At 41.6% G+C, this 23,181-nt stretch overlaps 1 protein-coding gene across 5 annotated transcripts in view; it reads right to left on the minus strand.

Annotated features, from left to right (window-relative positions):
* LOC109892925 (double C2-like domain-containing protein beta) overlaps positions 1 to 23,181 on the minus strand; it is a 303,986-nt gene that overhangs the window by 234,465 nt on the left and 46,340 nt on the right. For all 5 annotated transcript variants that reach the window (XM_031826820.1, XM_020485811.2, XM_031826817.1 and 2 more), the window contains one exon: positions 9,949 to 10,120. In XM_031826820.1, the coding sequence (XP_031682680.1) occupies positions 9,949 to 10,120 (172 nt within the window). The remainder of the gene's footprint in view (positions 1 to 9,948; positions 10,121 to 23,181) is intronic.

Consider the following 23,181-nt stretch of genomic DNA (forward strand, 5'->3'; position numbering starts at 1 on the left):
TGTACGTTTATGGAAGGGGGTAAGAACCATGCACCTCCTAGATTTTGTATAGAAGTCAATGTACCCAGAGGAGGACTACACCATGGTGCTACCCTACAGATTGCTGTTGAGGCTACTGTAGACTTTCATAGCACAACAGTGTTTTAATCAGTTATTTGGTGATGAGAATATATTTAGCATAGTTTTTTCTAAAAATGATAACTTTTCTAATGTTTAACCTTTTTTTTTTATTCTGAAATTCACTGAGTGGGATGGTCCTCCCCAGTGCTTGACTTGGACTGAAATAGGTGTCGGTACTCATTTTGGGTGCCGGTAATGTACGTACTTAGGTGCAGGAGGTCCACATTACTTTTGATCTAATATTGTATAAGAGGAACAGGACCTCAAGCAGTAGGACATTTGAGGTGCTGGTCCTTAGCTCCGGTAAGCTCCTGCCCAAGTCAAGCACTAGTCCTCCCCTTCCTCCTCTGAGGAACCTCCACTGAATGCCATGTTATATGTGTGTGTGTGTGTGTGTGTGTGTGTGTGTGTTGTCTTAAGTGCAGATGAAAAGCAAGAGGTGATGTTTTGGGAACGTATTTTATCTGTCATTTGAAATAACAGTAGACAGTAAATAAATACAGTCTAAAACACTGGGTGTATGATTTATATTCTAATGATTATAATTACATGTGTGACTCCACAGACAGCTGTATGAAAGGTTATGTTTCCGTGCAAGTCCATCCCTTTAATGACCATGACAGTAGAGCTGATAACATAAACCTATTGGTGTCCAGGGAGTCTTTATGGTAATCCCCTTAAACATCCCACAGGCCCACACACTGACAGGTAGATGTGTAGTGAACTATACATTAAGGAGAGACACACACACACCGTTGATGTGTATCGAACTATACAGCACATGAACAAACATGTACTGTATACTGAGCTATGCAGCAGACACACAGACAAAGAACACACACACCTCTGCACTGTACTTAATTGAATCATGAATAAAAGATGATTGGGTTTTATCCGCGTCACACCCAATTTATTTAACATAAATCTTTATTTTGTGCTCACTTTATTTGCAAGGGTTAGGCAAATTGCAACCAGCTGCTCAGTATTTCAGGTAGTATTTGATATTAACGATATCTTTAATAAGGGACCAATAACGCAGTGGGTTCCAGACAACCAACCATTGAAGGCCACATTTTCTTGCTCTTTCAAGATGCTGTCATAAATATGATGCAGTTTAAGAAATGAACTGAGGGGCTTCACTTCTCACTGTCATTTTGGGGCCAGTGAACATACATGTATGCAACGGTTTGAAACCATGGATTTAATGTCGGAAAGCAGGCACCAGACATGTACAGCATAAACGGCACGCTAAAACACGTGGCCCTTCAAGTATATAGAATGTTGAAATCTAAAAATGGCACAAACTGTTAACCAAAAACAGGGTGATATCAACTAAGCTCAGCCTCCTATATCTCAGACATACGGATTTTGCTCGGGATTCAAGAAATACACAGCTCCAGTTACAGCACTGTGATAGAAAATAAACTGGAGAGACACAAACATATTTATTGAGGAAAATGCAGCAACAAGTGCTTTTAGAATGGCTCAGGAGCATGGTCAGATACAAATCACATCTGTGGCCTTGCAATAAAGGCTGTTTGTTCATTTCCCAGGTGAGTCTTAGCAAATATGTAATATAGCGGTGCTCCGAGGCCCCCAGCTAGCCATTCAGCATCACACAGATAAGGAGCGTGGGCCTGAGAACCACCATAGAGAACATAGATGGGGCCTTAGAAAGTGAGTCTTACATTCTAAGGCAATAATACTTTCAGTGAACATGACAACGGTTGACCTTGTGGGTTATAAAGCTGTGAGGGTAACCGTGTCCACTTTCACTGTTAACTTCTTATCAAACTTGTAAGGTGCATCCAAAGCACGACTGCAAATAATATATAGGATTTGTTACAGCTCCACAGAGACAATAGATTGATGATGATGTATCTCCCTATTATCATTGTCATGTTATCAGATTTGACAATTTCACAGAAGATGAATGGCAACAAAAGACTAACTGGGAGGGACAAGGCAAAATTGAGGAAATGGATTCACCTTCTGTTGTATAGGGAGGAGATATTAGACTTGAAGCTGCCCGTTAGAACAAACATTTCTAAACCTTGTTTCTCTAAAAGAGCTTCAGTCTTCCATGGGAATTGTCCAATTAAGATAAGAGGCCGACAAGACAGGAGACTTTGAAAACACGGGTCTGCTTTTGTTCAGTCTCCCGTCACAAAGTTCCTTTGGATGCAATTGGAGAGAAAGAAACATTTGAGGATAAAGCAGTAAAAGGAGCAGATAAGTGCACAATATGTCTTATCTCCAAGTTTCAGGTTTGTAATGCTTGTTACTTTCAACATATGTACAGGTACTATCAGACATAATGTCATGTTTGTGTCGATTTGAATAATGAATGCTCTAGGTTAGAAATGTCTGAAAATGAACCATGCGTCAACATTGCAATGTTGCGCAACCACAATATTTTGCCTTGCAGTATGAATTGGACTAAAATCTACCACAATATTTTGCCTTGCAGTATGAATTGGACTAAAATCTACCACAATATTTTGCCTTGCAGTATGAATTGGACTAAAATCTACCACAATATTTTGCCTTGCAGTATGAATTGGACTAAAATCTATCACAATATTTATATTAAGCATACTTTCCTCATCTCACTTTAATTGGAATAAGGAGATGATTATCACAATTTTCAATTACAATTCATGCTTAGCGCTACCAATCAAGTACACTCCAGCTGTCCTTGTCATGTGCACACCTCTTCACAAGTGGAAAACTCATCACATTTCCATGGCTTGACACAAGGTAACTGACTACCAGAATCATAAATATATATATATATATTTGTAACCACTAACCTGTTGAGTAGAGATTGTGTGAGAAGCTGACCCATCAAGTCGATTGATTAAGGCATAATGATTACATGTCATATGTCATCTTTAAATATTCATTCACTTGGTTGATATTTTACTAACATTATAAAAGTAACTAGAGACAATGGCCTGTGTTGAACCTTTACATTTTTTATTTTAGGACAGTTAACATTGCGTTATTTTCGTCCCAACCGTCTCTCCTGTAATTTCTCCCAGGCTAACACTCAAGATTAGCTAGCATGAAACCTATGCTGTCCTTTAGCGGGGACTTGCTTTCATTCTACCACAAAAGCATTTGTGAGGTCGGGAACTGATGTTGGGTGAAAGGCCTGGCTCACATTCAGCGTTACAATTAATCCCAAAGATGTTCGATGGGATTGTGGTCAGGGCTCTGTGCAAGCCAGTCAAGTTCTTCCCCACTGTTTTGACAAACCAGTTCTGTATTGACCTCACTTTGTGCACGGGGGCATTGCCATGCTGAAACAGAAAATGGCCTTCTCCAAACTGTTGCCATAAAGTTGAAAGCACAGAATCATATAGAATGTAATCGTATGCTGTAGCTTTAAGATTTCCCTTCACTGGAACTAAGGGGCCTAGCCCGAACAATGAAAAACAGCAAAATACCATTATTTCTCCTCCACCAAACTTTACAGTTGGCACTATGCATTCAGGGAGGTAGTGTTCTCCTGGCATCTGCCAAACCAAGATTAGTCCGTCGGATTGACAGATGGTGAAACCTGATTCATCACTCGAGAGAACATGCTCCCGACAAACAATTACTGTGCTGATGTTTCTTCCACAGGCAGTTTGGAACGCGGTAGTGAGTGTTGCAACCGAGGACAGATTATTTTTACGCACTACGTGCTTCAGCACTCGGCAGTCCGATTCTGTGAGCTTGTGTGGCCTATCACCTCCGAGACGTTTCCGCTTCACCATAACAGCACTGACAGTTGACCGGTGCAGCTCTAGCTGGGCAAAAATTTAACAAACTGACTTGTTGGAAATGTGGCATCCTATGACGGTGCCAAGTTGAATGTCACTGAGCGCTTCAGTTAGGCCCTTCTACTGCCAATGTTTGTCTATGGAGATTGCATGGCGGTGTGCTCGATTTTATACACCTGTCAGTAATGGGTGTGGCTGAAATAGCGAAATCCACTCATTCGAAGGGGTGTACAAATACAGCACCAGTCAAAATTTGACACCTACTCATTCAAGGGTTTTTCTTTATTTCTACTATTTTCTACATTGTAGAATAAATGCGTCAAGTGCAGTGTATAGTTGCTCCTCATTACACACCACAGACCAGCAAATATTTTTGTATGACCTCTTATACACTACATTAGACCAGCCTTTGGAACTTTGGTTTACCTAGATATGGCTATTATATTGTGATCACTACATCCTATGGATTTGGATACTGATTTAAAGCAAATATCTGCAGCGTTAGTAAAAATGTGATCAATACATGTTTTTGATTTAATTCATGTGCTGTTTGTAACTACCCTGGTAGATTGACTGACAACCTGATCCAAGTTGCAGGCACTGGTTACAGTTTGAATTTTGTTCCAGAGTGGGCAGCTTGATGATAGCCAGTAAATATTTAAAATCACCCAGAAAATACACTTCTCTGTTGATATCACATACATTATCAAGCATTTCACCCATATTATCCAGATACTGACTGTTAGCACTTGGTGGTCTATAGCAGCTTCCCACAAGAATGGGCTTTAGGTGAGGCAGATGAATCTGTAGCCCTATTACTTCAACAGTACTTAAAATTAGATTGTCTAAGCTTTACAGGAATGTGGTTCTGAATATAGACCGCAACACCACCTCCATTGGAATTTCTGTATCAAAGTTATTATCTAAGTGAGTTTCAGAGAAAGTCTGAATATGAATGTCATCTGTTACAAGCAAGTTGTTGACTTCATGGACCTTGTTTTTTAGGCTACATATGTTAATATGGGCTATTTTTAGCATTTTTCTGGGATGCTTGATAGGCTTCTCAGTAAAACATTAAAAACTACCTCATGTTATTTACATTGGAGCTGATAGTTCAAAGTGAGCTGCATAAAGTGGTCTTCCTACTATAGCACACCGCCTTAGTGCTAACAGTGTAACTCTGGTTTATAGGCTCATGATTACTGCTTACAATAGCTGTAGGATAAACAGATGTATTCAGTGCAATTAGGTGTATATAAATTAAATTACTTACGTTGTGTTTGCAAATGCCCCTAAAATCATGACTCATTGTCAGCATTATGACGACTCATTGTCACAACGGTAGGGATTAACTGAGCTGGTCTTGGATAATTTACCAGTCATCGTTTCAATGCAGCCTTGAGTCCAGGAGCCAAGATGATTTGGATGGAATCCTTCATTCCTGTAGAGTATCTCCTTTTTCCAGAAGGTGTCAAAGTTATCAAAACAAGTGACTCCAGCAGAGCTACAGTAGTCTTTTAGCCAGATGTGTAATACCAGCAGCCTGCTGAATCTTTCACACCGCAGCCTTTTTAATGCTAAAATCAGTTCTTTAAAGTCCATTGTTAATGTTCCGAGCTAGCCCTCCTGATCGTTTGAACCCGAATGGACTACGACAGCATCAGCTCCCAGCATCTATGGTAGAACAGTCAGAAGCAGCCTTATGCCCTGTACTCATGCTTCTGGGAAGCACAGGGTTTTTGCCTTGGGAACTGAGATGTTTCTCATCATAGACCTGCCTATGATGACAGCTGGTGATGTTGAATGAGCCAGTCTCTCATGCAGCCTCACAGTCAAGTGAGGCTGGGAGGTCCGAGGATCTGAACCCGAGGTAGAAGTCACCGGAGAGGGAGACACAGCCGAGGACAAAGACGCAGGTACCTCCGGATCCGATCTTGATTGGGAAGCCACCACGGACAAAGGCACCGGAACCTCTGGATCCAGGGCGGGCAAAGCTGTTTCTGGTCTGTGTCAGTTCCGGGCTCAACATCTCCATGGAGATGCCCGTTGCCAGAGGACGCCTTCTTCAACTTCCACAGCGAGTGACGTACCTCCATGGCTCGTTGGTTGAGTCGAGACCAGCTCCATTCTCCAGGGAAGGGGGAGACCCCTTCGGGGATGGAACCGTCCCGCCTGCTGTGGAGAGCCGAAACGGCACGAAATTTCCACCAGCCCAGAGCGGCATCCGGCTACTGGGATGGAAGAAAAAGTAGGTGGCCGTGGCTTCTCCAGTAGCTTATGTAGGTTTGCTATTTGCTTGCTAAGAGTAGCTACTTCACTCCTGTAGTCCTCCGGAAGGAAGCATTATCTACATTGAAAGTCAACACTGTCCACATTGTCCTGGAACAAAGCAAAGTAAACACAGCTCCTGCAACGTTGGAAACATTCAATAGCGGCCTCCTTTTGAGGCCGCCGAGCAAACTAGGCTAGCTGGGCTTTCGCGTCTCTGGACAGTGGAATCTGTCCGGATCCTGGACAGATAGCAGCGCTCATAGCAATTTAGCCCAACAGAGCCACAGGATTCAACATAAAAGTATATAAAAACACTGTCAGCTTTTAAACCGAGGTCTTTAGTGCAGGTTTCAGCTTCGGCATTCGACAGCGTTCAACAACAAACATACGTTTTTGTTTATACATGAGTCCAGATTTTCCAGACTTATGTCTTCACTATAATTCAACAATGTAGAAATAGTCTAAATAAAGAAATACCCTGAAATGACTAGGTGTGTCCAAACTTTTGACTGGTACTGTACTTTTGTATATTTGCACACACTGTACATAGATTTTTCTATTTTTATTTTGTGTTAGTGACTGTACTTTTGTTTGTGTGTAACTTTGTGTTGTTGTTTTTGTCGCACTGTTTTGGGGCGGCAGGTAGCCTAATGGTTAGAGCGTTTGACTAATAACCGAAAGGTTGCAAGATCAAATCCCCGAGCTCACAAGGTAAAAAAAATCTGTGTCTAGGCCGTCATTGAAAATAAGAATTTGTTCTTAACTGACTTGCCTAGTTAAATAAAGGTAAAATAAAAATATAAATCTTGGCCAGGTTGCAGTTGTAAATGAGAACTTGTTCCCAACTGGTTAAATAAAAGGTTAAATTAAAATAAATATTTAATGTTTCAAACCTTTACTTACACTGCACAAAACCACTTCTTGTTTGTTACTCTGCGAAACATGGTCGGACTGGGCAATTTGTTACAGGGAGCTCGTACTCCACATTAGGAACGTTCTGACTTCCCTACGTCCTTCTGTGTCATCTGAGAAAAGTTGTCCCAGTACACCCATATTTTACAACCAAGATATTTGATATAGCTTTGAGATAATGACATTGGCCATTGTGATTGCATAGGCTAATTTGTTTCCACTTATTATTAGCCCCAAATAAATGTGTCTATGATATTAGCACACGAAGATGCTTGGAAATTAATTTCTTTAGAACCCCCAAAAATAACAGAAAATATAACAATAGTCTAACTGTCAACCAAAAATCCATGACAATCACTGGATTAGGTTGCACATAAAAATATGCTGAATCATAAAATGAAAAGATGTAATAACTTATTTATTGAATACCATCTCAGCAGTCTATTACACTTTTCAATTTTTGGGGGGTGGAACCAAATCATGAGCTGGTGCAACCAAAGGAAAATGTTAGTCGCCCCACTGCCACTAAGGGAAATGTCAGTCTGGAGGCCTTGGCTGTGTTCAAATTCTTCATAGCCTACTGTGAACTCAAAGTATATACACTGCTCAAAAAATAAAGGGAACACTTAAACACAATGTAACTCCAAGTCAATCACACTTCTGTGAAATCAAACTGTCCACTTAGGAAGGTGGTACAGTTGGTGACCACAGACCACTTCTCAGTTCCTATGCTTCCTGGCTGATGTTTTGGTCACTTTTGAATGCTGGCGGTGCTTTCACTCTAGTGGTAGCATGAGACGGAGTCTACAACCCACACAAGTGGCTCAGGTAGTGCATCCAGGATGGCACATCAATGCGATCTATGGCAAGAAGGTTTGCTGTGTCTGTCAGCGTAGTGTCCAGAGCATGGAGGCGCTACCAGGAGACAGGCCAGTACATCAGGAGACGTAGAGGAGGTCGTAGGAGGGCAACAACCCAGCAGCAGGACCGCTACCTCCGCCTTTTTGCAAGGAGGAGAACTGCCAGAGCCCTGCAAAATGACCTCCAGCAGGCCACAAATGTGCATGTGTCTGCTCAAATGGTCAGAAACAGACTCCATGAGGGTGGTATGAGGGCCCGACGTCCACAGGTGGGGATTGTGCTTACAGCCCAACACCGTGCAGGACTTTGGCATTTGCCAGAGAACACCAAGATTGGCAAATTCCCCACTGGCGCCCTGTGCTCTTCACAGATGAAAGCAGATTCACACTGAGCACATGTGACAGACGTGACAGTCTGGAGACGCCGTGGAAAACGTTCTGCTATCTGCAACATCCTCCAGCAGGACCGGTTTGGAGGTGGGTCAGTCATGGTGTGGGGTGGCATTTCTTTGGGGGGCCGCACAGCCCTCCATGTGCTCGCCAGAGGTAGCCTGACTGCCATTAGGTACCGAGATGAGATCCTCAGACCCCTTGTGAGACCATATGCTGTTGCTGTTGGCCCTGGGTTCCTCCTAATGAAAGACAATGCTAGACCTCATGTGGCTGGAGTGTGTCAGCAGTTCCTGCAAGAGGAAGGCATTGATGCTATGGATTTTTTCTAATTTTGTCTGTCATAGTTGAAGTGTACCTATGATAAAAATTACAGGCCTCTCATCAAGTGGGAGAACTTTCGTGCCGTGGGGGGATCTTTGTGGGCTATACTCGGCTTTATCTCAGGGTAGTTAGTTGGTGGTTTGAAGATATCCCTCAAGTAGTGTGGGGGCTGTGCTTTGGCAAAGTGGGTGGGGTTATATCCTGCCTGGTTGGCCCTGTCTGGGGGTATCGTCGGACAGGGCCACAGTGTCTCCCGATCTCTCCTGTATTTATGCTGCAATAGTTTGTGTCGGGGGGTTGGGTCAGTCTGTTATATCTGGAGTATTTCTCCAGTCTTATCCGGTGTCCTGTGTGAATTTAAGTATGCTCCCTCTAACTCGCTCTCTTTTGCTCTTCTCTTGGAGGACCTGAGCCCTATAAGACCATGCCTCAGGACTACCTGGCCTGATGACTCCTTGCTGTCCCCAGTCTACCTGGTCATGCTGCTGCTCCAGTTTCAACTGTTCTGCCTGTGGCTATGGAACTCTGACCTGTTCACCGAACGTTCTGCCTTGTCCAGGACCTGCTGTTTTCAACTCTCTCTCTCTCTACTTGCTGTCTCTAACTCTGAATGATCTGCTATGAAAAGACAACTGACATTTACTCCTGAGGTGCTGACCTGTTGCACCCTCTACAACCACTGTGACTATTGTTATTTGACCCTGCTGGTCATCTGTGAACATTTGAACATCTTGGCCATGTACTGATATAATCTCCATCCGGCACAGCCAGAAGAGGACTGGCCACCCCTCAGAGCCTGGTTCCTCTCTAGGTTTCTTCCTAGGTTCCTGCCATTCTAGGGAGTTTTTCCTAGCCACCATGTTTCTACATCTGCATTGCTTGCTGTTTGGGATCTTAGACTGGATTTCTGTATAGCACTTTGTGACATTGGCTGATGTAAAAAGGGCTTTAAAAATACATTTGATTGATTGATTGAAGCTGGTTGAGAGAATGCCAAATGTGTGCAAAGCTGTCATCAAGGCAAAGGGTGGCTACTGAAGAATCTCAAATATAAAATACATTTTGATTTGTTAAATTTTTTTGGGTTACTACATGATTCCATATGTGTTATTTCATAGTTTTGATGTCCTCACTATTATTCTACAATGTAGAAAAAAGTAAAAATAAAGAAAAACCCTTGAATGAGCAAACTTTTGACTGGTACTGTATATAAAGAACTGATGGTTATATTCAGTTCTGTGCATGTCTCAGAAGCCACAATGACACCAAATTCACCCATAGATTTTAAGTGAATGACTGACCTTTGCTGTATGCCCATGTGTAGGTCTGACTGACTGTGGAACTCTTGGCCATCTTCTGCCCTCCTCTCTGGGCCCCTTGCAGTCCGAGAGCAGCACCACTCTGCCCCTCCTTCCCTGGGCGCACGTAATTGGGCAGGGTCTTGTAGAACCAGGCTCCAGAGCGCTTCCACACCTGGAAAACACATACAGAAGGGCTGTCATCAGTTTTGAGGACAAATATGTGCGTTCGTAAAGGTCAAGTCGTACTTCTTCCGTTTTAATACATTTTCTCCAGTTTCCTGGATACCGAACATGGCCCAAGTTTACAAAGAGCGAGGCCCAGCCTCACATCAGACAAACATTGAAAATGTGCAATTTACATATATTAGACATAAAAAATGACAGCGGCACAGAAGTCAAGAATTTTACGAGCGAGCAGCTCTTGCTTGTCCACGAATACCCAAGAGGAAAATAACTATAATTTCAAAGACTCAGATTGGACTAATAGCAATGTCTAAACTCCCAGAGGTCACAACCGCCATGTCTGGAGATGCACTGACATGCACTGACTGTCTCCCCACCGCGCACAGATGTCAGTTCAACATCTAGTTTTGCTGTACATTTGATTGAGTTGTAAACTAACATGAATTCAATGTCAAACTAATAAAATATTTCACCCTTTCATTGGATTTAGGTAAAAAGTTGGGTGAAAAAAACATTTTTTGCAAATCCAGTCAGTTTTCCATGTTGATTCAACTTCATCATATTGAATTCATTGTTGTTGAAATGATGTGGAAACAAAGTTGATTCAACCAGTTTTTGCCCAGTGGGTCCTGACATTAACATGCTAACAGACTGGTGGTGGGCACTGTGCTCACCACCTTTCAGTGCTGTGGGCACCGCCACCGTGCCACTAATGGACAGCAGGCACTAAAATGTCAGGGCTGATAGCAGCTGCTCCAGAGTTTGCAAATGCCACCTCCCAGCCATACCTTGGCCATACTCGTAGCCGGCAACAACCACAGAACCAGACCTTTTTTTCAAATGGCCGCAGCCATTTTCCTTATCTCTGCCGGCCAACTGCATTATCACATTTTTGTGTCAGCAAGCAAGTTCCCCGAAACCCCTGAACATCAGCAACAGGAGTTTGGCATTCCAAAAATGTTCCTCCTCTGGCTTCCATAGTTTTTCGTGTGAGTCTATCACATACACTGAGTATACAAAACATGACATCGACTGACCAGGTGAATCCAGGTGAAAGCTATGATCCCTTATCACTTGTTAAATCCACTTCAAATCAGTGTAGATGAAGGGGAGGAGACAGGTTAAAGAAGTATTTTTAAGCCTTAAGACAATTGAGACATGGATTGTGCATGTATGCCATTCAGAGGGTCAATTGGCAAGACAACAGCTTTAAGTGCCTTTGAACGGGGAATGGTAGTAGGTGTCAGGTGCACCGGTTTGTGCCAAGAACGCTGCTGGGTTTTTCAAGCTCACAGACTCCCGAGTGTATCGAGAACGGTCCACCACCCAAAGGACATCTAGCCAACTTAACAGAACTTTGGGAAGCACGCCCCAATGAGTCCATGCCCCAACAAATTGATGCTGTTCTGAGGGCAAAAGGTGAGGTGCAACTCAATATTAGGAAGGTGTTCCTAATGTTTGGTATACTGAGTGTATTTCTCACTATTACATTTGAGGAATCCACTTTGCAGTCATTTAGTGAGCCAGGAAAGTGCAAGAGAATGAGAAGTAGGATTGACTCGCTGGCATTTTCATAGGGTAGTAATGATAGTATAGTGCCTGGTTTCAGCCTGTATCTATGGAATTACTGCCCATGAGCAGGGCTACAGGGGCCCAGCAGGAACACTCTTGAACGAATGAGGGTGCACTGTTCTGAATAGCTCAAATGTACAACTCAATTAAACAGTACAGCATTGAAAAACAAATGGCTTCTTTTCTTATAACCTATAGTAATTTATAAAAATCCATTCCTCCGTGTTCTAATGCGGTAAATAACCACTTTAGGGCCTATATGTAATCGGAAATATTGACTTCTGCCAGTTGGAAAGCAACCAGCTCCGCTGACACACCATTTTCACTGTAGATCACAGGAACTCTGACATCAGTGACAAAGCTGAGAAAATGTCAATTGTCTCTCTAAAATTTTCTGGCAGGTGAAATTAAATGAGAAAAACAAATAGACTGAATCATACACAATGGACTGACGCATAGGTTACATGAAAAGTAGCAGGGATGTCTTGGGCCAATAGAAAGTCCCTGTATGAAAGCTAATGTATATACACAAAAGCGGTCCTATGAACATGCCAGAAAACAAAACCAATTGAAACATGTCACATTTAAATGCAAAAATCCCACAGGTGCATTATTTTCCTGTCTTTATGACAGAGATTCATTGCATTGACCTCTTTACTTATTTACCTCTTTAATTATTTGTCATGGCCAGGGGAGGAAGCATGACACAAATGTAAAAGCTGCCAGGCGCCATTTTCCTCATTATTTAATCACAGTAGTAATTTCAAAGTTTAAACTGTCATTCACCCCTTGCACAGGGTACAACAGATGTAAAACAGTACAGTGAAATTCGTATTTCATGCGCTCTTTACCAACAATGCAGTGATAATAATAATTTAGTTAATAATCGAAAATCTAATTTAAAAACCAAGAACTGTGATGTGAATTTTAAGAAACATGAGAATACAAGTACATACAGGCATTTTAGTAGTCATTACGGTGAAGGAAGAGCATGTCAATGCTGTTATTGATATGCCTAAGGGAGGTACAAGATGCTTTCAGAGGTAGGGCCGAACACAGTGGTCTGTCTACTGGGGAATCACAACTGTCACTTCAAGAACAACATGAAAGGGCAAAAGGTGGTGCAGCAACATTATTCACATCAGGTCCGATAACAAGGGCCTTCATTATCTCTGCTGCCATGTTAATGGGGCTTTAATCTAGTTTAACAAGCACAGCATATGTCCACCCTGCATTGCTGGCTAATAGGGCTGTCCCAGACTAAACAAAATAATGGTGGACTGTTGGTCAAAATTAAATGTGCATTTTTCCATATAGACACACCCTATGTGTTTTAATAAAATCAACTATATGTAGGCTACTGAGCTTGACTGATGCTTTAAGCACACTGTGATTAAATAATTACACACACATGACTCGAGGGAGGCAGAGATCAAGATAACCTAACCAGAAGAAAAATAACCTGTTCCCAACCTTCTTCCTCCCGCTGCTGCTGGCCTTTGCAGATTCTGCTGTTACGCTCCTGCTATTACGCTCCTGCTATTACGCTCCTAATAGGCTACACCAGAGGTCGGCAACCTTGTTCATTTGGAGTACCAGTTTATCTTACTATTTATACCGTACCAGTTATGATTTTTATATGCACATATAGTGGAAAAGTTTCATTTAATTTATAATAATATTTACATATCTCAAAAGCATTATCATGTGGTTAATCAAAATTTTAAAAAGTAACTTCTATTGCTAACCATGTTAAATAGCCTATTTTATGATGTTTCCACCAGAACAGAGCATGACATTCTTTCCCCCACTTCACAAAATAGGCTACGTTGAGGAACTATTGTCCTTCTCAATGGATCTAGAAACACTTTGTTTCCTTGCTGTTTGAGGTGAAGAAAACATTTATTTGAGAAGTTCCACAATATTGGTGATTTAAAACAATCAGAAACACTATCAGATCCCCAAATGGAAATATTTAAAGGCCTACATTTGTGCACAGGCCAAGTAGCCTAGGCATACTTTTATCTATAAGCTGGTGCAACATTGACGGGAGCGCTACAAACAAACGACAATGAATAAATTGACAACTCCTGAATCCAATTCAAAAAACAAAACTTGTTCCACACAAGTGTAGCCTAGGTTGTGCGGTCCACAAATAACGTGTCCACAATGAGAATGGTCAAATACTGTAATAACATTGAATGCATTAACAGAAATGAGCATAAACAAAAGTTGAAGATGAGAAATTAAGAGAATTAACTGTAAATGTAAAAAAAAAATATATATATATATATTTTTTTTTTTATGGCACATGAGACCTGTCTGATTCACGCCTGTCTCAGTGAGCTAGTCCATTGCAGAGGCCGTGGGGGTGGCACACCAGTATCACTAGTAGTACATTTACAGTTAATTCCCTTAATTTCTCATCTTCAACTTTTGTAAATATAAATAAATAAATAAATAAAATAAATAAATAACTAAATAAATAAATATATATATACATACATACATACATACATACACACACACACATACTACCGTTCAAAAGAAATGTTGTCATGACGTTGGCCTCTGAGTATAGCAACCCCAACCTCTCTCCCTGCTTCCCCATTGCCTCCTTCAACTAGGCTGCTGTGGTCAGAGGTCGTAAATTCCTGAAAAGACCTCATGGACACACAGTTATAGAGAGTAGTTTTTCATGGAGACAAAGGAAATCCTTCCACCTTACATAACTTGAGGTACAAACAAATTTCATGTTCCGGAGAAAGTGTAAAAGATCGGTGAAGAATACAGCTACGAACTGGTCCGTTTGTCACAACTTGGGAAGCTCATGGGAGATGGTGTGGCCACATTACCATAACGCTGTTTATATAATAGCTCCAGATATAAGGTTTACATCTAATTGTTGTATAAGATGAATGAGTGAATATGATACTGTTTACACAATTTTACAATGTGATTTTGAACTGTTTAATGAAGGAAAACTCAAAAAGGGAATTGGATTTGAACTAAATCAGAGGACCGCCCCTGAGCCCAGTTAGGGTCAGACATCCTGGGACAGCCCTTTTCTGCCATTCTGAATAAAACCCAACTTTGAGAAATTATCAGCAGACCATGTTTTTCTCCATTAGGAGGGGGACAAAGGTTGTAGAATCTTTTAACCATACCATGTGGTTAAACTCTTAGACTATCGATACCGACAGAATGAGAACAAGTCTTTGATATTAATTACTAGTCTGCAGCTAGGAATTCGGTATCATTGAACGCGAAGAACGACAACCGCCGAAACATCCATTCTATAACGAATGTCACTTTGAACTATCCGCTCTAACCAAGACAGGGAGAGAGAGGGAGACGGACAATTCTACGAAAGACAAACTTTTCACCAGCGATCAAGACGACACACTGAGCGTAAATATATATATTGATTGCAATTGTTCCCGAATGAGTGAACGTTCATGTGTAAAGAATTAACATTTTAATTGTTATAATTAACTCTGTAATGACTTCTCCTTTGTATAACAAGCCGCCATGCCGGTTCAGCCCACTAGGGCATATTCTCCTATCATTTCATGTAACCACATTTGCAATGTTTGTGGTTTATGCATTTCTGTGAATTACTTAGTAATAAATAAGTGATTTAAGACAATTGATGTATGGATGACCAATGAAGACTGGGTTCGTGCAGATAACCAACAATTTACAACGTTTGGAATGAGACTAACGTGAGGTAAAATAAATAAATCATTAATCAGACGACTATTGATCAGATATGTAAATATCTGAAAGGTTATATAGGGAAATTATAACTTTGTAATCTGAATACTTCCCTTGGGGCCTCGACTTCCTAGTTAATTACAGTAACATGATTATTCAGTTTAATTGCGTAATACTAATTACAGGAATATTTGTTTAAAAATGAAGTCTTCAATTTAATGATAGCAAATATACGACAATGTCCTTGCTTTTTTGAAAGAAGAGCCATTTTTTTGTCCATTAAAATAACATCAAATTGATCAGAAATACAGTGCAGACATTGATAATGTTGTAAATTACTTTTGTAGCTGGAAACTTCACATTTTTTATGGAATATCTACATAGGTGTACAGCGGCCCATTATCAGCAACACTCCTGTGTGTTCCAATGGCACGTTGTGATAGCTAATCCAAGTTCATCATTTTAAAAGGCTAATTGATCATTAGAAAACCCTTTTGCAATTATGTTAGCACAGCTGAAAACTGCTGTCCTGATTACAGAAGGAATAAAACTGGCCTTCTTTAGACTAGTTGAGTATCTGGAGCATCAGCATTTGTGGGTTCGATTACAGGCTCAAAATGGCCAGAAACAAAGACGTTTCTCCTGACTTTCTTCTGAAACTTGTCAGTCTATGCTTGTTCTGAGAAATGAAGGCTATTCCATGTGAGAAATTAACAAGAAACTGAAGATCTCGTACAAGGGCGTGTAGAACTCCCTTCACAGAACAGCGCAAATTGGCTCTAAACAGAATAGAAAGAGGAGTAGGAGGACCCGGTGCACAACTGAGCAAGAGGAGAAGTACATTAGTGTCTAGTTTGAGAAACAGATGCCTCACAAGTCCTCAACTGGCAGCTTCATTAAATAGTACCCGCAAAACACCAGTATGAACATCAACAGTGAAGAGGAGACTCCGGGATGCTGGCCTTCTAGGCAGAGTTCTCTGGATCTTCCTTTCCTGTGGCGGTACTCATGAGAGCCAGTTTCATCATAGCGTTTGATGAAACTGCGACTTCAGTTAAAGAAACTTTAAAAGTTCTTGAAATTTTACAGATTGACTGACCTTCATGTCTTAAAGTAATAATGGACTGTCGTTTCTCTTTGCTTAGAGCTTTTCTTGCCATAATATCAAATCAAATGTATTTATAAAGTCCTTCTTATATCAGCTGAAATTTCAAAGTGCTGTACAGAAACCCAGCCTAAAACCCCAAACAGCAAGCAATGCAGGTGTAAAAGCAGTGGCTAGGAAAAACTCCCTAGAAAAGGCCAAAACCTAGGAAGAAACCTATAGAGGAACCAGGCTATGAGGGGTGGCCAGTACTCTTCTGGCTGTGCCGGGTGGAGATTATAACAGAACATGGCCAAGATGTTCAAATGTTCATAGATGACCAGCAGGGTCAAATAATAATCACAGTGGTTATCGAGGGTGGAACAGGTCAGCACCTCAGGAGTAAATGTCAGTTGGCTTTTTATAGCCGATCATTGAGAGTATCTCTACCGCTCCTGCTGTCTCCAGAGAGTTGAAAACAGCAGGTCTGGGACAGGTAGCACGTCCCGTGAACAGGTCAGGGTTCCATAGCCGCAGGCAGAACAGTTGAAACTCGGGAAAAATCTACTCGGTAAACACTTTTTTGGTTACAACATGATTCCATGTGTGTTATTTCAACATTTTGATGTCTTCACTATTATTCTACAATGTGCCAAATAGTAAAAATAAAGAAAAACCTTTGAATGAGTAGGTGTGTCCAAACTTTTGACTGGTACTGTATACATTTTAGACTGCCCCAAAAAATAATAATCTTAGTCAACCAACAGCCTATCAACCAAACAATCGACCCAGTCAACTAAATGGGGTCAGCCATACTGGCTAAACACGTAGTCACTACGCTGTTTGCGTCCATGCTCCACCAAGAACCAAGGATTAGTGTCCGTGATGGGAGTCTGATAAAACCCCTATTGGATTGAGCACAGCTTCCTCTTGTTCTTGAATTGACGGGAGGGTTCCTCTGGGTGTGCATGCAGTGACACATCTACACTATTAGGTAAGTCTACACAGCAAAAATCACCCCTGGTGAAACAAATGTCAAAGACATTGAGAATTAATGTTATTTTGTTTTGGGTACCGTTTCGACAGGAGGTTGATCACAAGAAAGCAATAATGCAAGGAAGGTGGTAATTACAAGCAATACAGGGAATTGCCCAAATTAGTATTTGGCTATAATAAGCAGAAAAAATTTGCAAATCCTCTGTTATAAAGTTGAGGATTTGAGAATGAAAGCAATTACAGTCCAGATATCAAACTTACTTTGCTTGACAAACAATCATATTGCAATGTCATCAGCTCCTGCTTTTCAATTCAAGATAAACATCTTGGATGAGAGTCTCATGGCAGTGAGTTTGCCTCATCAATTCAACATGTAAAACGAGCAAAGACACTATATGTCAATCAACTACACTGATGACTTGTTCTTGAAGTTTGAAGAATTGTTGTCTTTCACCAAGCATGAAAAAATAGTGTATGCTTACGGAATGGCCACCTCTACGTGTTACAATACAACTAATTGCAGGCAGGTCTGCCAAAAAAAGAAAAATTATCCATACACAAGTGGCACATTAACTTATTTTACCCTTTCAAAAAAGCACCCACCTGTTCTAAAATAAGTAACAGCACTTTCATTAAACCCGTCAGACTACAACAGTTGCCAGTGAGCACCAATGAACAAAAAATTGAGATAAGCTTAAGTAAAATTATCATCAGGTAAACAAACAATTACCAATAAAATGCACTTCTTCTGCAGCCAATAACCAATTGTTCTTCAATGGTGACATGCCTAGCCAAACATTAATTTCCCTTTGACTATCCGACCGTTTCGAGACATGCCAAATAAAATGGAAATCGCAGTGAACAATTTCCTTTTGGGCGATTTAATTAGTGGCTATCATAACATCACTAATTTGCATGGTGAGAGGCAGTGTTTCGCAAAATTAGTTCTGTGGGTGCGGCGTGTGGCAAGTCAGACCGGTGACTGGATCGGCAGTTAAAGTCTCTATGCTTTGGGAGGAGCAGTGAGCCAGAACTCTATTAATGCCACCAGGATCCACTGTGTTACAGAGAAAAAGGGTTAGCCCCGGGACCGATCGAGGGGCTACGAGGGGTGCTCACCGTTAACGGCTAATCCTCCGGCGCTAATGGGGGGAAAGTGAAGGGCCGGAACAGGGAACATAGCCACTGGGCCGGGGCCCAGGCTAAGGAGGAACTCTCAGAATCTCGCCTTGCAGAGAGTTGACATCACAATCCTATCCACTCCAATTCCCTAAATACGTTTTTAAGTCATTCCCCTAGTTGGGTGCATTGACCTCAGGAGCAAACCATACTTATTTTTTGGTAACAGGTGTCACACATGCTAGAGTGAATCATTGACATTAGTCTACATTTATTCAGATTTACTCCAGTTTAATGGAAGCACATACATTCACAGGAGAAGCTCTAGCTGATAAAAAACAAAACAAGAAAGAGATTTACGACCAAAGTTAAGAGCACTATTCTGATGATAACTTCTATTGTAATGGGGCCTCCAGGTACCTTCTTAGTGATTGATATCTGGGCCCCTAAGCCGTAGAATCGGTCATTGGTGCTTTCAGGCACCAAAGATGGTTCAAATGCATAGTCTATTCAACCCCCAGGGCAACTTTGATTTTATGTTTTGAGACAAGGCACAGCAAGATTAAACATTGAACAGATAATGAAGAGTATACAGTATACAGTGCGCCTTTGGAAAGTATTCAGACTACTTGGCTTTTTTCACATTTTGTTACCTTACAGATATTTAAAATTTGATTTTTCCCCCCTTATCAATCTACACACAATACCTCATAATGAGGAAGCAAAAACTGGATTTTAAAAATGTTTGCTAATTTAAAAAAAATTAAACTGAAATATCACAATTACATAAGTATTCAAACCCTTTTCTCAGCACTTAATTGAAACAGCTTTGGTAGCAATTAAAGCACTGAGTCTTCTTGGGTATGACGCTACAAGCTTGGAATACCTGTATTTTGGGAGTTTCTCCCATTCTTCTCTGCAGATCCTCTCAAGCTCTGTCAGGTTGGATGAGAAGCGTTGCTGTCCGGACTCTGGCTGGGCCACTCAAGGACATTCAGAGACTTGTCCCGAAGCCAATCTTACATCGTCTTGGCTGTGTGCTTAGAGTTGTTGCCCTATTGGAAGGTGAACCTTCGCCTCAGTCTGAGGTTCTGAGTGCTTTGGAGCAGGTTTCATCAAGAATCTCTGTACTTCGCTCAGTTTATCTTTCCCTTGATCCTGACTAGTCTCCCAGTCACTGCCTCAGAAAACCATCCACACAGCATGATGTTTCCACCACCATGCTTCACTGTAGGGATGGTGCCAGGTTTCCTCCAGACATGATGCTTGGCAATCAGGCCAACGAGTTCAATCTTGGTTTCTTCAAACCAGAGAATATTGTTTCTCATGGTCTGAAAGTCCTTTAGGTGCCTTTTGGAAAACTCCAAGTGGACTGTCATGTGCCTTTTACTGAGGAGTGGCTTCCATCTGGCCACTCTACCATACATGCCTGATTGGTGCTGCAGAGATGGTTGTCCTTCTTGAAGGTTCTTCCATCTCCACAGAGGAACTCTAGAGCGCTGTTAGAGTGACCATCATGTTCTTGGTAATCTCCCTAACCAAGGCCCTTCTCCCCCTTTTTGCTCAGTTTTGCCAGGCGGCCATCTCTAGGCAGAGTCTTGGTGGTTCCAAGCTTCATCCATTTACGAATGATGATGGCCACTGTGTTCATGGGGACCTTCAATGCTGCAGAAATGTTTTCGTACCCTCCCCCAGATCTGTGTCTCGACAGAATCCTGTCTCGGAGCTCTAGGGAGAATTCCTTCGACCTCATGGCTTGGATTTTGCTCTGACATGCACTGTCAGCTGTGGGACCTTATAGGACAGGTGTGTGCCTTTCCAAATCATGCCCAATCAATTGAATTAACCACAGGTAGACTCCAAACAAGTTGTAGAAACATCAAGGATGATCAATGGAAACAGGATGCACCCGCTCAATTTCGAGTCTCATAGCAAAGAGTCTGAATACTTATGTAAATAAGGGATTGGGATTGTTTTTGCTTCATCATTATAGGGTAGTGTGTGTAGATTGATGAGCATTTTGTTTTAAGTAATCCATTTTAGAATAAGGCTGTAATGTAACAAAATGTGGAAAAAGTGAATGAGTACTTTCTGAATGTATTGTTTACTGTGGGTAGATGTTTTTTTATGAAATTCGCATCTACATTTTACTTAACTTAAGTTACATTTTTAAACTTCATCAAGCGGAGTACAACAAGCCAAAGACCATAAAAATATATATTTTTAAATTGAGTGAATTCTTTACACAATCTTAAGCTCCCCAAATCGTTACTTTGCATGACGTCACACAATCCCAGTGTGCTTGGACTTCTTCCATCGCCAGGTGTAAGTCTGTCTTTGGAGGCGAGGTGATCGGATGTGAGGATGGAGGCGGGCGGGTGAGTAGGGTGGCCCTGGAAGGGGAGATTAATACGTGGCGATTGGATCAGTGCTGAAAAGACATGATAAAAACCAGGATGTCCTGGGAGAGAGGGCATGGGTGGATCAGATAGGAGGTACTTTGTTAGCCCAGCTCGGCTTGTGGGTTCACATGTCCAAATGATACACATATAAGCAGAGATCCCGAGATGTATCTGGAGACTTCACAGGCCTGAGATAAGAGCTCAGACAGAAGCCAGTCAGCGACCGACCAGCTTCACCGACTATCCTACAGACACTCTTTTCAGAAAGCTTCAGTCATCGTATCTGCCCAGAATTTCAAAACCATATTAATCATGAGGCAACTAAAACTCATTTACATTAGAGAGGGAAAAATCCTTTCATCGTCCACATATAAAAAAAATAACATGAGATGTGCCATTTCTTATACGGTGTCATTTCTTCATTAATTAGCTAATCTTTGACAACCCATTAGGCCTACTTCTCCAATAATCAAGCCACGAATGCTCTGTAAGACTAAAACAAACCTCCCACTACAAATACACCATCATCTTGTATTAGAATTTTAAAAATCATGTTCATGAATGTGCTTGGAGTGAATGAGAACTAACCCTCAGAGTAAGACCAGACACCACTGCTTGCTAGCCTCTGGCCATGCTAGCACATAATTAGTCATATCTGGTCAGTGTTGGCGTTGACTCCATTCTTCTCCTTTAATAAAAACATCACATGGGAGAAGCAGATAGAGAGAATGAGGCGCAGAGACGGTAAAAGCCTCCGGGCGGTGTCACAGTGGTCATTATACAGGTGTGCTAGCAACAGATAGCATCAGATGCTAGCAATGAGATGCTGTCCAGCTGCGCATCTCAATGTCATTCTCAGATAGTGGTAATGTTGGTATAATGCTAGGTAACCAGGTAACACTGCTTACCCTGCCACTCAAACGTCTAGGGGGCATTGTTATGCACTCTGTGCGTTACATTTTGCTGCTTGTAGTGATATATCAACATTATAATTTATCCCCAAATTCTTAACTACTGTACAACTTCAATTAAACGCAGTCTCAAATACAGTCAGAAGTTTACATACACCTTAGCCAGGATGAACCAGACTTGTAGAGGTCAAAATATTTGTATCTGGAATGTGTCTTTCAGCATCGGTAGAACACGCCTGACTCTCCTCCACCAGTCATACAAGGAGAATGGCCTAATGCTTCCCATCAAAAAGTGAGCTGGCCCAAGCAAGCACAGGTTACACCTGAAGCATGATGACTTTCAGCGAGTTGTGAACGTCATTACCAACTATGCCGAGGATAATGCAATAGTATTACCAGGACGTCACCCAGGACACAAACATTTGGTGAAAAGCTGCTGCCATCCCATGTCACAAAAGCAGCGGTGTAGCGTCTCTACAGGGAATCGATGACAACACTTGGTATGTAAAGTATAAACAACATGTTTTGATTATTTAATTTACCTCAAACATGATAAGCACAGGTTTGATTGATCTCACATCATTTTTTTGTTATTTCCTGTTTTATAGCTTTAATCCTCTGGAGCCTGGTGTTGCTGTCGCCAAGGAGCGTTCTGACTCAGTCAGGACCAGGTTTCAGATGCTGCGCAATGCTGACATTTTTCCTCCCGTAAATGGTCTGCCTGCACAAGCATCACCTGGACTGGACACAGCTAGACTAATGGATATTTTTGAAAAGATCAGGCAGTTTTGCGACGAAGAGGCTATGGATATCACATGCCCTGCACCAAAGTCAAGAGTAGGACAGAAACAGGCTTTCCAAATATAGAATCTCTTGTTCATGTGTGGTTCAGACAGACCAGTTCATCACTGGGGGCAAGTTCCCAGTCATCAGCACTATCTGCAGTGCCTCTTTTCAAATTACTCTCCCCTAACACACACGCCATACGTTGCTGCTACAAAAAAAAAAATCTTCCTGCTGCTCAGCCACTTCATCCCTGATTGCATATACTTTGGTGCAAGGCATGTGATATCCATAGACTCTTCGTAGCAAAACTATCTGGTCTTTTCAAAAAGATAAGTTTGTCCAGTCCAGGTGGAGCTGCCGCTTTCAACATGTGGGAAACTAATCCGGACGCCTATAAGAAATCCTGCTATGCCCTCAGACGAACCATCAAACAAGAAAAGTGTCAATACAGGATTAAGATTGA

This window comes from Oncorhynchus kisutch, linkage group LG6, assembly GCF_002021735.2.
Source record: "Oncorhynchus kisutch isolate 150728-3 linkage group LG6, Okis_V2, whole genome shotgun sequence".
NCBI lineage: Eukaryota > Metazoa > Chordata > Actinopteri > Salmoniformes > Salmonidae > Oncorhynchus > Oncorhynchus kisutch.